This window comes from Notechis scutatus, chromosome 2 (genome assembly GCF_049901735.1).
Source record: "Notechis scutatus isolate UNSWTSFEM ecotype Mainland chromosome 2, rNotScu1.2, whole genome shotgun sequence".
NCBI classification, from domain to species: Eukaryota; Metazoa; Chordata; class Lepidosauria; order Squamata; family Elapidae; genus Notechis; species Notechis scutatus.
Genome location: NC_142010.1, coordinates 108,648,136 through 108,667,119, shown reverse-complemented (window position 1 = coordinate 108,667,119; position 18,984 = coordinate 108,648,136). Strand labels below are relative to the sequence as shown.

The 18,984-nt window shown below is 36.3% G+C and overlaps 1 protein-coding gene across 8 annotated transcripts in view; it reads right to left on the bottom strand.

Moving 5' to 3' along the window:
• Positions 1–18,984, bottom strand: part of TNRC6C (trinucleotide repeat containing adaptor 6C) — a 135,892-nt gene that overhangs the window by 23,923 nt on the left and 92,985 nt on the right. For 6 of the 8 annotated variants that reach the window (XM_026667542.2, XM_026667545.2, XM_026667543.2 and 3 more), the window contains 5 exons: positions 18,366–18,446; positions 13,725–13,782; positions 13,291–13,436; positions 7,851–8,000; positions 396–542 (listed from right to left, as the gene is read on the bottom strand). In XM_026667542.2, the coding sequence (XP_026523327.1) occupies positions 396–542; positions 7,851–8,000; positions 13,291–13,436; positions 13,725–13,782; positions 18,366–18,446 (582 nt within the window). The remainder of the gene's footprint in view (positions 1–395; positions 543–7,850; positions 8,001–13,290; positions 13,437–13,724; positions 13,783–18,365; positions 18,447–18,984) is intronic. The other 2 variants (XM_026667546.2, XM_087955700.1) reach the window with 1 other exon arrangement.

The following is an 18,984-nucleotide window of genomic DNA, read 5'->3' as shown; positions in this document are numbered from 1 at the left end:
ATCCTGATTGCTTCAGGAATAATCAGTGTTAGTGGTTAATGTAACCTGGATTTCTATACTCCTGGCTACCGACAAAGAAATTCTCCCAATTCTCTTTAATTTAAAAAAAAGTTTTCAAATTTCGATGTGATGTTTCTCCCTTATTTAGTTCCAAGGTTGTCTTATCTTCAACTTTACCATCCTTCTTGGAGGAGGAGGGCAAGGGGGAAGGTCCTTGGTGGTCTCTGCAGCTCCCATTAAATCCCAAAAGAAAGCATCATGAAAGATTCTCATCGGAGAATCTCTTTTTCCTCTAGAAATGATCCACCCAATTATTTCTCCACAATTTTAGATGTGACTTGATCAGCCCTTGGTGTCCAGCTCTGCCGCCTATAATGCTGTCAATCTCCACTAACCTGAGGGGAGAGAAACTGAGGCACTTGAGCACGAAGACTAGGCTGGGATGAGTTAAGAGGTTGCACTGGCGGTTGCTGCGGCTGTTGCATGGTCCTGGCTTGTGCTGCTCCGCTATTGCCAAACATACCTAGATTGCCACTCGGTATCTGCAGAATAACAAAATTCACATTTTTCAGAAGTGCATTTTGCTTGGTGGCAATCATTTGAATTGCTCTAAATGTTATTGAACAGGACACCCCCCCTCCCGTAAAAACTAGCAGAACTTTCAATCGATACTTGAGTGAAATGTTACATTAAAGCTCAGATAGTATCAGTAGTAACCAATATACTGATGTTTTAGTAGATATATCCACAAATATCTACTTTGTGGAGTAGAACCATCCAAAAGTACAGTATATAAAACTCATATTTGTAGTCAGCCATATGTGGGCACTTCCCTCTCTGATGGTTACCTGGAAGGAGTGGCTACCTCAAAACTTTCAATTTGCAAGCACTGTTAGAAGACAGTCAACAATATGGTCAAAACAGCACAACCATATGGAGAGAATTGCTAATAGAAATGGTTTAAATATACATGTGTGTGTGTGTGTGTGTGTGTGTGTGTACATCTAGGAATGGTGTGTGTGTATGTATGTATGTATGTATGTATGTATGTATGTATGTATGTATGGTATTCAGCTTTGTTCGGGTATTTTCCCATGTCATTATAGTTGTGCTTTTAAAGTTGTAGCAACGTTTCGGCAGAATCTCATCTGCCATCATCAGGCTTCTGTATTGTGTTCGTCTGTGAGTCAGACTTTCACAGCCGTTTCAGTTTTAAATTTGGGGCTAGCCTACTGCTGTGCCAGAATGTTTTTTTCTTCATCCTGATTGGTTGGGAGTCTTGGTCTGTGTTTATTGGTCTTGGAGTTTGCTGTGTTCTGCTTGATTGGTGTTTCTAATATCTTCTGTCTGTTTTGTGGCTTTTTTTGTCTTGATTGGCTGGCAACATTATGTTCCTGTATTGGAGGCTTTTAGTGCAGTTTGGCTCTGAGTAAATGGACGGCTATCATTTATTAGGAAGCTCGGTTTCATCTGGGTGCCTGGTTGGGGTGTGTTTGAGCTGGAGGTATCAGGGGGATCTGTTTGTGCCCAGGTGTTTGCCTGGCTTGTGGTGTGGAGATTTTTTTGTTTGTGAGTGCAGGCTTCTAGATAATTGACAGTCTGGTGGAGTCATCTCTTCTATTCATGCTTTCAGATCTTTTTTCAATCTCTATGGCTTCTCTGATAATTCTGTAGCTGGGGTTTTCTATAGTGGCTAGGGTTTTGGTGCCATTGAAGTCGATGCTATGACCTGTTGCTTTCATATGCTGGACTAGTGAGGAAGTGTGTTCCAGCTTTTTTACTGCATTTTTGTGTTCATCCAGGCGGGTACTTATTCTTCTATTGGTCTGTCCAATGTATGTGGCAGGGCATGATGCACAGGGGACTTCATATATGCCTTGGTTTTCCAGGTCAATTTTATCTTTGGGGTTTCTTAGGATGGCTGCTATTTTTCTGTCTGTTTTGAAGGCAGTCTTAATGTGATGCCTGTGTAGTATCTTACTGATTTTGTCCGTAGTACCTCTTATGTAGGGCAGGACAGCTGTTCCATAGGTCTGTTCATCTTCTAGGTCTCCATTATGTCTCAGTGTGTTTTTGTGGATCAAGCCGGTGATTTTGCTTTTGTGGAAGCCGTTAGCTGTCAGTACTTTAGTCAGGGTGCATATTTCAGTCTTTATGTGTGTCTTGTCTGCCAGGCATTTGGTTCTGGCGATTAGTGTTTTGGCCACGGAGTTTATCTGTGCTGGGTGGTGGTGGGATTGGGCGTTGAGGTAGCGGTTGGTGTGTGTTTTCTTCTGGTATATGGTATGTCCTAGTGTGCCATCTGTTTTTTTTTTTGTAGATGAGTACATCTAGGAATGGTAGTTGTTTGTTTGTTTCCGTTTCCATGGTGAATTTGATTTTTGGGTGTGTGCTGTTTAGGTGTGTTAGGAAATTGCTTAGGTTTTCTTTTCCATGGGGCCAAATAACAAATGTGTCATCGATGTATCTTAACCATAGTTTGGGTTTGTGGGTGGCATTGGCTAGGGCTCTAGATTCTAATTCTTCCATGAACAGGTTTGCAATGATGGGTGACAGTGGTGATCCCACAGGGGCTCCTTCAATATGCTTGTATCTGAAACACAATGTTGCCAGCCAATCAAGACAAAAAAAGCTACAAAACAGACAGAAGATATTAGAAAAACCAATCAAGCAGAACACAGCAAACTCCAAGACCAATAAACACAGACCAAGACTCCCAACCAATCAGGATGAAGAAAAAACCATTCTGGCACAGCAGTAGGCTAGCCCCAAATTTAAAACTGAAATGGCTGTGAAAGTCTGACTCACAGACGAACACTATACAGAATCCTGATGATGGCAGATGAGATTCTGCCGAAACGTTGCTACAACTTTAAAAGCACAACTATAATGATGTGGGAAAATACCCAAACAAAGCTGAATACCATACATACATACATACATACATACATACATACATACATACATACAAGTATATTTAAGACTGCCTTACAAAATTATAGAAACATACTCAACATGCTGGTGTCAGTATACATATACTATATGTATATTCTTCTTTTGATTCTTTACAATACAGTCGAAAATATAGATTGCACTGTAACATGCCCTGTAGTTTTTTATTATTTTACTCTTACTTGATATGTAAGCTATTCTATTCATTTAGTATCAATAGTATTTAAAAACAGATATTCACTTTCTGTAACTACATAGATGCTTTTTCTTTTACCCCAGTTAGCAATATATGTGATATGTAGAACAGTTAAGATTTGAATGGCAATGTCAGACAGATATGTGTGCATGTATATATATGTAACCATATTTTTTGCACTATAAGACGCTCCAGACCATAAGACGCACCTAGCTTTTGGGGAGGAAAAAAAAATCTGCCTCTGCCTCCCAGCAATTTCTCCTTGCAACAAACAGCAAACAGCCTGGTCAGTTTCAGCACAGCTTGATTTAGCACAAGCAGCTGATTGGCAGTTGGATCGGCCTCCCGGAATACTGCCTATCAGCTGTTCCAGGCTGTGGGGATCGCCCCCCCCCCCCGTCGCTGCTACCTACCACTGCCTCCTCATGCCCCATTTTCAGCCTCTGCGTGTCCTGCTTAACAGCGATAGGCAGCAGCAGCAATCCCCTCCACCTGGAATGGGCCCAAAATGGGATGCGCAGAGGTCAAAAATGGGTCACACAGGGGCTGAAAATAGGTCGCACGGACACGGTGACAGGTGGCGGCGATTGGTGGCAACGGTGGCAATGGGCAGTAGCGATCCCCACAGCCTGGAACAGCTGATTGGTGGTATTTTGGGAGGCCGATCCAACTGCCAATCAGCTGCTTGTGCTAAATCAGGCTGTGCTGAAGCTGACCAGGCTGTTTGCTGTTTGCTGCAAGGAGAAATTGCTGGGAGGCAGAGGCCGAGGGTTGGCAGGTGGGTGGAGTTTTGGCAACATTCGCTCTCTAAGACGCACAGACATTTCTAGCCACTTTTTTTTTGCGGGGGAAGTGTGCCTTATACTGCGAAAAATACAGTATATGGATCAGCTTGTTACCAAACCAATTTTTTAAACATTTGTGTTATTGTGAGAGGAATCTGGATTACCTAAAACTGTGAACTGGTCATTTTCAATTACAAATTTCTTGATTTCACAGTTTGGTTTAGGCATATTGGTAATATTTAGAATTATTGAATTACTGTCAATAGCAATGTATTTTGAATTATTCTAAATCTATAATATTTTTATAAACAAGTTAAAATGATTACTGAAATAGATGTGATATAATTGGAACACTTCAGGTATATAAAGTTGGAATATTTTGATTAATATATTGAAAGATTAAGGTGTTAAAAGAATATTAAGTTTAGTTTTTTATTATTTTAACCACACACACACAAAAGATTCTTGTCATATTTATTGTACTACCAAGAGAATATTTTTAAATTACTTATGTTTTTGTAAAATTCACTTTTCAATGAAGGAAAGTCATTGCTCACCCCATGTTTACAATCTTGGATCACTAATACCTGTGTGCTTTGAACAATCTCTTGATCAACATAATGGAAAGACCAATCAAAATTAATGTCTGCTCAAGGTTTAATGATGTGTTTAAAATGTGGGATTAACTGCTTTTTATATGTAGTATAAAATGGCTTTGCTGTTTCTTTTTCCCCGCATTTGTCTGGATAATTGTGGCTTTTGTTTTCTATTTTTCTTTTTTACCTTTCTTTTGTAAATTAAAGCAATACAAATAAAATAAACAGAGAAGCCAATGTTTCCCACATCCTTGTAGATTTAGATGTTTTTGTTTGTTTGTTTGTTTATTTTTTTTTTTTTTTTTTTTTTTTTTTTTTTTTTTTTTTTGTTTTTTTTTTTTTTTTTCTTTTTTTTTTTTTTTTGTGGTTTTGCTCTTTTTTTTTTTTTTTCCCAACAAATTGCAAATTTTCAAAACAATTTCTTACTATAATGACAATGATTTTATGATTCTATTGTGGAAATATTTCAGAATGATTCCTCTTATGATTCTTCTTATCTAAAGATTTCAACTTTGCTCTTCTTTCAGAATACAGAATGTTTAACGAAGTTAGAATGTGTCTACAGTATACAATATAGACAAATCAAATGGAATGAAAAGCCAGTGCTACATTGCACATTGTACCACAACAGTATAAAAGGACTCATAAAAATAAAGGCAGTCTTCATAGCCTCCATATAAGCTACTGTGAATAGAATCAACGAAATGTTCTTTAGAAACCTGGTACTACAACAGAGGAGGCTCTATCCGCCCCACTGGTAATGATGAGACAGATTCAGGTTTTCTTTCTTTCTTTTCAAGGTATTTTAAAATGGATGGCTAAATTCCTTCCTTGCTAACCCTAAGTCTGTGCAAAAGAGTCAGTCACTTGGTCCACATAGAAACTTAAGCTAACATGCTCTGAGGCATCTTCCTTGTAAATATTTTTTCTTAATTGTCTAAAATTTAAGATTAGCAAAAGATACCTAAGTTAGAGAAAGAGAAAAAAACATGTAAAATTAATGGAAATTACAAACTTGTTACGTGATCTGCTGCTTTCCGATCTGGTGCTTATTTTTAAACTGTTGGTTTTGCTTGTTTTCTTCCTATGTTACATTTCAGTCTTATCTTGTACCCAGCAGAGATTATACTACTTGAGACTTCTCAGAAAACAACAACTGAATGAAAAACTGCTGATGACCTTCTACCGCTGCACCATAGAGAGTATCTTAACTTACTGCACTTGTGCCAATTGCACAATGGCAGATAGGAAAGCATTCCAGAGGGTTAACGTCATTGCCCAAAAGATCATAACAGATAACAGATAATCAGAGTTGGAAGGGACCTTGCAGGTCATCTAGTCCAACTCCTCGCCCAAGCGGGAGACCCTAAACCATTTCTGACAAATGGCAGTCCAATCTCTTCTTGAAAGTCTCAAGTGGTTGCCCTCTCCCCTCTTTGGAAGAGCTTTATAGCTCCCGCTGCCTTAAGAAAGTTCAAAACATTCTCAAAGATCCATCTCATCCTGGGAACTCTTTTTTTGAAATATTACCATCTGGCAGATGGTATAGAATAATAAAAGCAAGGACAAATAGGCTGCAAAACAGCTTCTATCCCAGGGCAGTAGCTCTTTTGAATTCTACTGTATATAGTACAGTGTTGGTGTGGTGTTGGGGTTTTTTGGTTCAATGTGTGGAGTATGAAAGATGTGTGTTTGTGTTTATTTTCATGGTCATGATGTGCGCTGAAGATGGTGTTTTATTTCGTTGTACAAGGTGCAATGACAATAAAGTAAAGTAAAGTAAACTAAAATAAACTATTTCAATGTTGTGTAAATTGCCTTTACTTATATACTTGTGGGTACCCACCCATAACATTTTTTGGGTAGGAAGTTAGTAAACAACAATAAAAACATAAGGAAAGTCCTTAACATGTTTTCTTTTGTTAAAAAAGGCTTTAGGGAGTTACAACTAAACTACGCGGTAGGTTCAAAGATTGCCTAACTCTGCTCTAGATATACTATGTAGTTTCTGACTGACTCAATTTAATAAATTAGCAATTATTAAATACACTAGAATCAGTATGCAAACTGGCATAATGCAGTAAGGGGATCCCAATGTAGTGCCTATGGGCATCATATTACCTGCAGAACCTTAGGGTTTTCCTTCGCCCCCCTCGAATAGTCTTAAAATATTTATCAAATTGAACAAAAAGCAAATAAATAAATAGGAAACAGACATGCTGCAGAGCAAAACATCAGCTACTGGGACATTTAAAAAAAATAACTGGTAGATATGCAGGAAAAAAAATAGGCAGTAGGAGGAGATGGACTTCACAAAGATCATCCTGTAGGTATGCAGGTGGTGCAGTGGAAAATGAGCAGAGAAGAACTGAAAATACGTGTGTTCACATGTGCTCATGTATGCGTGCCTCTTTAAAATCGACAGTTTGCAGTCTGAGAAAGTAGTATTTGTTTTGCAGGGAAGTTATGTAATTGACATCAACTCCATCTCTGCCTTGTAGGAGATCCTGAATGATTTTTTTCTGTTTTTTTAGACCTCAAAAATTGGAAAGAACATAAATTCAAAAGAGTTGATGTTTTGGGGTATCACCTCTGCCTCATTTTCAGTTGTTGGGAAGTTTCCCAAGAACTGAAAATATATTTATGACTTCTGAAAGTACTTATCATGCATTCTCAAAGTTCCAAAGGTGCTCACTTGCCTAACAAAGCTGAAGACCCCATAAACAATAGCGTGAATGGAAATATTCTATTTCTGTGGTGCTGAGAAATGATTTATCACTCAGGATTGGCAATACCACCAACTCTACTGACTGGGTGAACTGAAAATAGAAACTGGCTTAATCCCAACTAGTAATCAAATACTGCGGTCAAGAAAGGTTGCTTGGGAGCCAGAATACCCTCTACACAGTAAATGATAATTGTTTGAGGAGGAGAAAAGAAGAAGCCTAAGAAGAGGAGAATTACAAGTTGGGAGAAGTGTGATTTCTGTTGTCACTCAAGATTACAGGAAAGAGTAACGCTATCCAGTTATGCTGTGGAAAAACAGCAGGGAAGAAAAGAAATAGAAGCAGTGGTTCAGGAGTTGTGGAGAGTAGCAGCAACAGAAAGGCAAAGGCATAATATTTAGCTAAAAGTCCTTTGTTTATCTCTTATAGTAATGACCTCCCTTTGAAGAAGGTCTAGATGCCAAATTACGTTTTGATTTAGACTCATTTACTACTTACATTTCAAAAAAGGATATTGAAATAAGGGGAAAAACATATTCCTTTTACTAAGACAGCAACCGACTTTCACACAGTTGTCACTGAAAAGGTACCTTACCTGTCTAGAAGAATTCAAGTTTTGCATGCCCAGCCCTGAGGCAATCCCACCCAGGGTCTGATTAGGGAGTGCACTGTTTGAAAGGGGGAGCTTCAGGCTTGGTGAAGGCAAAAATGGTGAAGTAGTGGGCTCTTCCACTAGGCCGCCATCCTGATTGAAAAAAGAAAGGGTGAGCTGTGTGCAGTGTCCAGGTACAGACAGTGCACAAAACAGTTTCCCATGGAAATATAAGTGGAACATGGATGAATAAAAGATCAAAATATTGTTTAAAAAGGCATGAGGAATACATAATGAAAAGTATGGAGTGGAAGGAAGAAGAAAAAGAGAAACAGAATTAAGATACTGTTTGTCTTTATTTTTTGCTTTGAAATTTTTAAATGCATAATTGTAAATATATAATCATTCTTAAATATAAAAAGCAACAAACTCTTGTTGAAACACTTTTAAGACAGGAATCACATTGCAAATATTACATGCCTCATTTGGAACAATTGCATGTCCTTTCATGAAAAAAGATTATTATTTCTATTTTTAATTACTACTTTCATATCAAACTATTTTTTCTATTAATTAAAAAAAAACTATCCCAAAGACATATAGTCATTCTGAAGAAAACTAACACTACATTTTTGCAACATTACTATTTTGGAACAAAGTCACTTTTGTGACATTAAGGAAAACTTCAGACTGCCAAAACTCTTTAGCCTCTGGCAGTACACATAATTATTTGTAGTTTAGGTAAATTCTAACCTGCAAAAAAGCTGTTAGGAAAATACATTCTATTAGCACTCTATACAATCTCATGTTCATTGTGTGAATGAGTAAGACTTAAAAAAACATATTAGCATAGTACTGAAAGCATTGAATACAATGAAGTTTTTTTTTAAAAAAAATCTGTTAGTAATTTAAAAAATAGGAAAGAAGACAAGATTGCTACGACAATTCATCTCAAAGCAGGTGCCTTAATCTAAATATTACATAGGATTTTTGGATAGATTGTCAATTACAGTCTAAAGCATAAACGCAATTATATAGATCTCACTGTTCAGGTAAAAGGACTGAGCATAAATATTTAGGCTTAATAATGGTGCATAATTCTCTAGGTAACTATCTCCACAGCAAGCTGTCTCAACAAAAACCAGGATATAATTATGTTTCTTACAATGACAGATTTCTTAAGAAGCTGAAGAAACAGATACTTTTATTTCAGTTCCAGTGATACACATAATAATTCTGATTCTTCAAGGAACAACCAATCTCATTAACTGCCTACTTACTATGGAGGATTCTTTATCCTCCAGACAGGGTGGAAGACTAACAGGACATGTCCATAAAACCAACTAGCAGCCAGCAGACACTATGAAAATTTCTTAATCTCACAGCCCATAGACAGACTTAACCACTGTTTCAACTGGGAAACTATAAGAATCCCAAACCAAGTTAAATTCAGAAATGTCAGGGAATTCCTGGAAGCTTGAAATTCAGACAAATCAGCCATCAATAGACAGACAGTGATAAACTACATTTACACATCATTCAAAAAAAGAAAATAAAAAAGCTAAGAAGGAAAACAAAAACACCAAGACACATCAGCAACCAACATTCAGAAAAGCAAGGAATCAATACCAGATATCAAGCAGAAAACAGTACCCTAATCTAGGGACTACATTCACATCCCCCTCAACAACATCAGGACAAGCTATTGTTTATAGGTAACATGTAGCAAACCCTACAATGACTAGCATTGATGATGTTACCTAATCAGGCAAACAACCAAGCTCAGAGCACACCAAGGACTCCACAGTTCAACCCGGAGCTACAAATATTCTCTTCTATAGGAACTACTTGCACAGCTTAAGAGTTAAAACTAGCAACTGATTTCCGCTTTGCTTTGTAGAGATAGTACAAATCATAGTTTACCCATTTGGTTTAAGCTATGGTCTGCCTCAAAATTAAAGAAACCGTATTCAAGGAGAAGAGTAAATGATAGAAAGGACTTTGAAATATTTGCATCTGTTCCAAAAGGAAGAATTCAGCAATAACAATAAATTGATGAATGAGAGCAAATGCTCTCTCCTTCCTTTCCTTTCCTTCTGCAGGTTGTCCACCGCTATGATCATTTGCTCTGTTTAAACTTATGGTGGGGCTAAATGAAGAGACGTACAAGTCCCCAAATTTCAGGTGCTTGGCAGCCTTCTCATGACCACAGGGATGCTTTAACTCCTGCCACCCATGTATCACCACACCATCTATCTTCCCGTGGTCTCCAAGCACTTTGCGGCCCCTGCTATGCTAGTTGACTTCCATTATTTTCCTGTTCCTGCATCTGATAAGCATGGCCAGCCTGACCCTCCACAAGGCAGCTACTGGCTTCACAAATCTTTTCTTCAGGTTATGCTCAGAGGTTTCCCCACAAGACCTGGGGAAGATCGCCTAAGGTGGTTAGCAACTGCTTCTTGAAGGGCCAGGGCATGCATGCCCCATCAGGAAATGGGAGCAGGAACATGGTGAAGATCAGCTGGGGCAACAGAGTGCAGGGTGGCAAGGGTGACTGAGGTTAGGACTGGGCTGGGCAGCTGGGGCTTCTTGATGTGACGCAGTTCTGGGTTTGTAAGAGCCCCTGAGCTTCAATGCAGCATGCAGCCTAGCCCCAGCTCCAGTCCAGCAGTGTGGCGCAAAGGGCTTTGCCTGCCACAAAGCAGGCCCTGCACCTTTTAGAACTCTGGGAGCTGGGGCAAATCATTATGCCTAAGCCATAGTTCAATGCCTTCAAATGGACATTAGATTCCCATATAGTGGAACCTAGGGTCATGACCGTAATCCATTCCAGGACTACGATCACAACCCGATTTGGTCGTGACTGGAAGCACGACCGTCTGCACATGCGCGGACAAAAAAAAATGGCGCAGAAGGGGAAATTGCTGCAGCTGTGTCTGGTCGCCATCTGAAGATGTCTTCATGACCAGAAACAAAACTTTGCTGAAAATTCTGGTCATCACCCGATTTGGTCGTGAACAGAAGCGTTCGCGATCTGAGGTTCCATTGTACTTCCTTTCTTAACCACCTTAGGAAATTTCTTGTAAATGGCTTTTGGATGGTAAGAACCTTCAGAAGGTTCTTACCATCCAAACGCCATTTAAGTTTCATTACACTGGGTGAGTTTCCTTCTATCCTTGAGGAAAGATGTTCCATGCAAATTTAAGGACTTTAAAAAGAATTTTTTAAAAAATAAATAGCAAAAGGATGACTAGAATGTTGATTCTGGAAAGTTATAAATGGATTAGGGACCAGAAGAACTTGGAATACAAGAATATTTCCTGTAGATTGTTTAAAAATGTTATAAAAACATTTATGAAAAATTTGAAACTATAAGAAATCTTCCAATGGGAAAGTGTTTATTAGGGGGAAAAAAGATGATAAAACAGGAATTATACTGCCATTAAACATCATTGCTTTCTAAATACTACCTACAACCCACACAAGCTATTGAGTTAAGAGACAGCCAGCTTTGATTCTGTATGGCATCATTCTTGCACAGACAGAGCTGGTCTCCAGCTTGGGGTCTTCCTGGATTTTGTTTGCATTCCAAGTGTAGGGGATAACCATAAGGATCTTTGCATACATGCATTTTTATGTGGCCACTCATGTCATCACTTTATGGTGAATTATTACGATGAACTCTACAATGTGTTATATATATATATTCTAATTTTTTGATGCCTGAATATCTTCTTAAGCAGGGGAATACCGTTCAACTTAAAACATGAAGCATGGTAGAAAAGAAGTATCGAACTTGGTCTGTACTTTGCAAACAAAAGTAGATTCAAGAATACATGCGCTTCATTAACTTCCTAAAAATAATTATTTTGCAGTTAAACTGCATTATCTTCCCACTATTCACTCAGATTATCAGGGAATACTCCATGTTCCTGACACAGGGAAAACAATGTTCAATGCCAATCAAATATAAAAAAAACCTCTGACATTCTAAATAAATCCTACTAGAGGTTCTCCCCTCTACTCTGCCCCCCAGAAGCCTCAACCTTTCTTTATTATCAATCAAATTGATGTTTATTTAATGCTGGAAAGCCCTAAGGGAGGACCCTGACATTTTCTAGTCATATCCTCAAGGCCTTTAGCTCAACATGCTTAACATTCCGCAAGGATATCCATCATGCTCCACAAATTGCAGCTTGCATGACAGTAACAGGTTCAAAGATTTCTTCCCTCTGCTCTTTACAATCCTTTCTTGAGTCTCAAATACGAACAGTATTCAATATCCTATAGTTCTACTAATCACGAGTGTTCAAATTTGTATAACCAATGCTTACATCCAATATGTCATGGAATGTTGTTAAGAAGTGGCTCTAAACTTAATCTCTTTGATAAGTGCCAATGTAAATATGGGTAGCAAAATCTATGAAAAGTAATTTGAAAGGTATCCAAAACTCTAAAAGAATTGGAATTTAGCACATTTGATTTATTTATTTTTATCAACTTTTGATAAGAGCAATGTGAAATACCATTTTGGTCACATAATGGAGAAATTTAATTCATGTTATGAATCTTTCTATTCATATGCCTGTCGACACACTTGCCTATTAAAAACCAATACTATTAAAAAGACTCAAAGTCCAACTAGTGTCGAAGTAATTTATATAAAGCAAGCTAGGGAACACACACACACACACACACACAAACTGGGATATATGAGAGACTATCTCCTCCCAATCATATCAGCCTGCCCAACTAGATATGGAGCATACTGTGGATACCATCAGCTAGGGACCTACATATCATGGGTCACAGTGACATGATAGATATCTCTATCATGGTGCCCTCTTCATGGAACATTCTTCCTGTTGAAATTAGATTCATGCCATCTCCTTTGACATTCTGAAAATGTCCCAAGACCTGGTTATATAATCAGGTCTGGGGTACACAGGGAAGTGTAGATATACTCAGATATGCTAGGTAATTATTCTTCTTTTGCTGAGGGTCTGTATATTTTTTATAATGTTTATTTTTAATCTGGATTTTTTTATATTTCTTGTTATTCAACGCATTTTGTGAGATAAATGTTGTACACATTTTGTGAGATAAATGGCTACACAAATTTGACAAATAAATAAATGAAGGATAAATCCAAAAGACTATTTCCCTACTCTAAAGGAGACTAGAATTTAACTTGCAGGCAAAAAAGTCATTTGATTGTTTTAACTTGCTAAATCATGCATGTCCCTCTTGATTAAGGCATTCTGTTGATTCCTGTAATCTTACTACAACAAGTTAGAAAGTTTATAGAGAATGAGATTAATCAACAGGAGACAAGCAAAGAGAATACCTATCTCTATTTTTTCTCCTTTGTTAATCAAACTTTCATCAGTTGTTGTCATCCTCCCTTATTATTTTTTAACTCCAGAATGCTGCCCGCCCCTACCTTGTCGAGGAAGGTGGGGCGGTCCATGGAAGACTCTTTGGAGATTGGTGGTGGGCGGCAGCCAAGGGGTTTGGTGACCATTCCATTGTAGTCAGCTACTCCCATTCCACGCTTGTCCATTTCCACCTTCTTTTCCAGCAGAGCACCTGTAAATGGTAAAGCAAATATGAAAATGTCAGAAGAAAATTAGGGATCTTTATCCAAGTCAAGATGAAATTATATTTATATTGCTTTCACTACATTTTTCTTAGTATCAATACATTTTAAAACTTGAAATTTAAAATGAACATGCTCTTTTAAAGCACTGAATTAGTACAAATTTATAGCCTACCCAACTCTTACATAAAATGGTTTTAAAATAATGCAGTTTATTTCACTGAAACAGAACAATCCTCAATCATACCTATAAGTATATCATTTACAAAAGTACTTACTCATGGCCTGATCTAGATTCATACTGTTACTCTTTAAGGCCTCTTCTGCTGGCTCTCTCTGCAAAAATAAGAAAATATGTTGGTTGCTAACTACACCAAACAGAATTTATATCCAGATATAAGAACAATTTACATTTATGTTAAGAGGTGATAATAATTGAAATTTCAACAGTTAATATCCAGAAGTTTGCAACTAAAGTGGTGGAGGGAGTGTGTCCTATGGTCAAGCAGCAAGTTAATGTGTTGAAACAGCAAACAAAGCTTTTCATAGCAAATAAATACATACAACTGATAACCTGCCAAGACCTGCAGATCAATAAATGTCTAGGTGTGCAACAGCTGGTGATGAGTAAAAAACTGGCAAACTTAAAATATCAATTTTAGGTTCAACCACAATTTGGAATAGGAAATAGGTGCCGGCTTTCAAATTTACTATGGCAACTATAAGTTCCCCAGTCCAGTTTCAGAGTCTGCCTACAACCTGGAAATAAGCAATATGATTGCCAATTGTTTGTTTGGCAATCATATCCCATAACTTCTGTCATGGATTCCATGTAATAGAATGAATCTCAGATACTTCTGAAATGGCCAAAGCATCTAGCCTATTCTGAGCCACAAAAAATTCTTAAGTTGAAGACTAGTTGTGAACTAGAAAAAATCAATTGGGAATTGGGAAAAATCCTTAATATGATGATTACACAGTTACTGTTTTAAAGTCATTATCCTGGATTTTGCCCATACTTTTCAATAACATGTAACCACCCATTTTTTAAAAAGAAATTTTCCAAAGAGTTAAATATTCATAAGAGTAATTATCAAAAATCTATGCCCCAATATGGCTCCAAAATTTCTCACAGCCTGGGAACAATTGCACTTTCCAATACATGTTGTTCTAAGAACTTCTCATGACTGCAAGGGGAATAAATAATAAAATTCCAACATAACCCCATAGAGGATGATATTTCACTAAATTTTAATTTGCAATGCTAATAAAATATAACCCCAATGATAGTTTTCAAATCTGATAAATTAAAGCCACCATCCTCAAATGGTAATTTCAATTTAGTTAATGGAAACCTTGGTGGATTACTATTGCAAATAAATTAAATAGCCTGTCAATCTGAGGAAAATGTTTATTTGGTATTCATGTTATGATACCTCTAAGGACATCAATAAAGTGAAGAATATTAATTCTAATAACATTCATTTTACCCCACAAACATAAGGGGATTTTAGCTTCTCTATTTATATACCATTCATTTTTAATACAAAATTCAAAGTATTTATATCCATATCACATATCTAGAAATATTTTGAAAAATGTAAAATCCAAGATAGTTAATATACGAAAATGACAAAACCAACCCTCTATATAACTGTGTGACGTTAGAGTCTAAGGGAAGTAAAGCAAGTATTATCTTAGTTAATCTTATAGCCACAGTACTTTCTGAAAACTGTAGTCTCTTTATAAAATTAGGCAAAAACATGAAATACTTCTCCAAACCTGCAAAATATCACCAACATATCCAATTATTTGTACTCACCCTGCAAACATAATACCTTTAATTTCCAAAGTGCCTTACAATATCAGATAAAGGTTCAACAATCAAATTAAATAGCAAGGGTGAAAGTGGGTAGCTTGAAATCATTTGATTTGTTATTACTTTAGTGCAGGATTTCAAATAATGAACTTTAATCTAATGAATAAAATTCCTTGGAAAATCATATCTAATCATCAATTGTTCTTAAAAAATATAGTCCATTTTATAGAGGAGAATATTTGTAGCTCAGGGTTGAAATGAAGGGTTTTTTATACTCTTTGAGCTTGGTTCTTTTCTTGCAACCCATTCTATCTTAGGTGCATCCAATCAATCAATCAATCAATTTTTTTAACTAAACTATTAAATTTTTAACAAACTGATTGTACATGGCCAGAAAATTTGCAAATGCATCGTTCCATTCCATTGAAAAACTACCTAGGCCAGGAGCTTTACCTTTTTGCAACAATTGTGTAGAAATATGTAATAGAGGCAGAGGTGCTTCAGAAGTTAAATCTATAACATATCTTTACCAAAAATCAAGTATATATTTAAAGTAGACACTACTGGGATATTTCAAACATGGACCAAAGAACTGGAAAGAGCCAAAATGCCCCTCAAATGGCTTCATATTCTTATGAATTTTAAAATGGTATCAACAGATTTGAAATTAAAGCTGATTCATAAAAATAATTATATTTACAGTATAAGGGAACATCCCAAGAATATACTCAAAAAACGTTAGACTTTCTTGTTGAAGATGTAAAAAGAAAAATTAAGGGTTCATTGAACATATGATACTTTTCTGAAATAGTACTTTAATGCACATAAGTAGATTTATGGGGAAACCTTTAAATATTAAAGAAGTTAATGTGATGTTGAATTATTCATCAAAGCTTTGGAACCTATAAGGAATTATGACTGAACAGTGCATGTGAGATGTCTAAGAACAATAATCAGAAATTGGAAAAGTGACATTATTCTAGATATTAGATTGGCTTTTAGAAATGTGCAATTTATCCGTTCTGGAAAAGGTAATATTTTCCACCAAAGGATTGAGCAGTATGTTCTTCTTTGGCACAGATTTTATATTTTAAATAATATTTTGCATCTGATTGCACTATTGTATTATATAATATTATATAATATTCTCAGTAAACTAGTGACTGTAAGTTTAATATATAGACTTTTTTCATTTTTTGCTTTTTAACTTTAAAGATTGCTTGGTTTAAGTCTGCTCTTGTGGTTTTATTGGTATTTTACCTGCATTTTGCACTCTTTTAAAATAAAGAATACTAATAATAAAAAGAGAAAAAACAAAACAAAAACCATATGCAATAAAAATAGTAAAATCTTGCAACTATAAATGCTAGACTACAAAAAACAAACCAACTCAAGCTGCATACCACACCGTAGCACAATCCACTTCAAATAATCTGCAGAACAGTGAAATGATAGATTTACAGAGATTTCTCCATATAGCCATTCTACTGGTGCTTTGATTTTTTTCCTCCTAATTATCTCTCATTCATTTCTATTTTCACTCAAGCTTTTGGCAAGGGAGACTGAGACTGCTCACTTTATCATTCATGCCAAGTTTGATCTTTTATTGATTTTATTGTAATTTCTTTGCTTGTTGTGAATCACTCAGTTACTGAGAATTGGGCAGCATACACATACAAATTTAATAAATTCTGGTCCACCACACAGTCAGCCACATGTTTAGACTAGAGTTGGCATTTTTAATCTATCAAGTCTTTCCCATAGACCTGGGATAGGGAAGATGTTGTTTGATAGTGTAAAAGGTATTGCCATAGGATGTAAGTAAACCTGTCTTTTGCAATTGATTGATGGTGATTGTCAATCACCTGATGGTGTTCAAGTGGTGCATCTGATGTTTTAAGATTGCACCCAATCCCTTCTTCCTCTTTCACAAATTTGTGATAGAATACCTTGTTACTTTGAGCAAGATTTTTAAACTTAATTTCAACTTACTAACTTGCTAATACAGGCAGACAGACCCCAGGTTAAGAATGTGTTTGATTCCCAACTCTTGTCATTCACTTGAATTTGTATGTAAGTTGAAACTCGTACTTACAAATGGACTGCCATTACTAAAAATGGTGGATGGCATTCGCTTCCTCATGCCAATAAATGGCTGAAGCTGAGCAATGTTTTAAAGAACTACTGAAAACAGGCTGTATATTAAAAACACACAGCTTCAGTAGTTCATAAAAGTACCGTCAAGATTCAATGGTTTGTTGGCTTGAGAAAGGACAATGTGTCTGCCAGTTTTATTAATAGGGTTAATATCCTTCAATATGGACATATTGAAGGCTATTTTCAAACAATGGAACCAGAAGCTAATTTTATCTGTGTCTGAGAGGACAAGGATTATCTTACTTGATTGTGACTACTTTGAAAAGTGGATTTAAAAATGACACTGGAAGAATGACATGGAAAAGAATATTACACTGGACATATAAAAGAAGCTGCAAAACTAAAAAACCTTTTGTTTTGTAACAAGGTACTAATTAGATGAAGACTTCCTCAAGCAATCTACAACTCAATATCAAAAAAAAATATCCTCAGGAGTCTTTAATCTGTTTTTTTAATATTTTGAAAATAAAATAGAATTCTCATAAGTTATAAAATTAAATTTTGTAAAAGGAAACTGGTTGTTAACAAGTTACCATCTTCTACATGTTAAACAATTTTACCTTTAACCAGCTTTCTGCCAATTTTCCCAGAATGAAAATTAAGAATCTCTAATCCCAGGCATCTACAAGATTAATTGCTTTCATAAATATGACAAAAGCAGCATTGTGACTCAAACTCAGTCTCCTTCAATAAGTACAACAGTGCTTCATTTGGACAAAAGGGATGGAGCTGGTTTCACATTGATTTCAACTTTTGAAATTATCCTCTTTCTGTCCTCCACTCCATGCTATTGCCTCTAATCTGCCAGATCTGCTCTGTATTTTTTTTAAAATTTATCAGCTACATTTTTGTCATCACATCTAGAGTCTGATCTTAATGACACATTGCTTAGAAGAGAATCAATTTCACATTTAGAATATTTTGAAATTTAAATACAACTTACTGGGAAGCCCATGTCTGTAAGTTGTTTTATCAGACGATTCATGATCCAGGCCTCATCTTGCTTACTAGATGTCTTCATGCCCTAGGAAAATGAAAAGAAACAAGAAAACCAAATTCTAAATGTATGTACTCAGCAAAAGTCTATTGCATTTAATGAACTTTGTTCTAGCACTGTTCTACATAGCTTGCATTAGATGTCAGCAAAGAAAATACTGAGGTTTTTGTAACCCTAATGGTAGCCCTGCCTTATTTCCTACTAAGTAGATACATGATTGCAGCCTAAATATATATATTTCCCTTAAACTATCAGTAGGATCAAGATGTATATGGTTACTGTAGTATAATATTTTGAATAGGAAGCATTTTGGACATGGCAGTGAATAGAAACTGCAGTGATTTTGGGGTCTACTACGAGGTCCTCTTTTCTGCTCTTATAGATCAGGAAAAAAAGTATTGAAGTAGATGCTTTTTTATTAATCTGAGCAACCTATCATGTGAGATTAACAAATTTTGGAGACTTGTAGGCATCCATATAAACTTTGAGGTCTTAGGTTTAAACTGTAATTAATGAATAAATGAAGTAGTTTCATCACAATTTCAAATTAACCAGCATTTGAAAT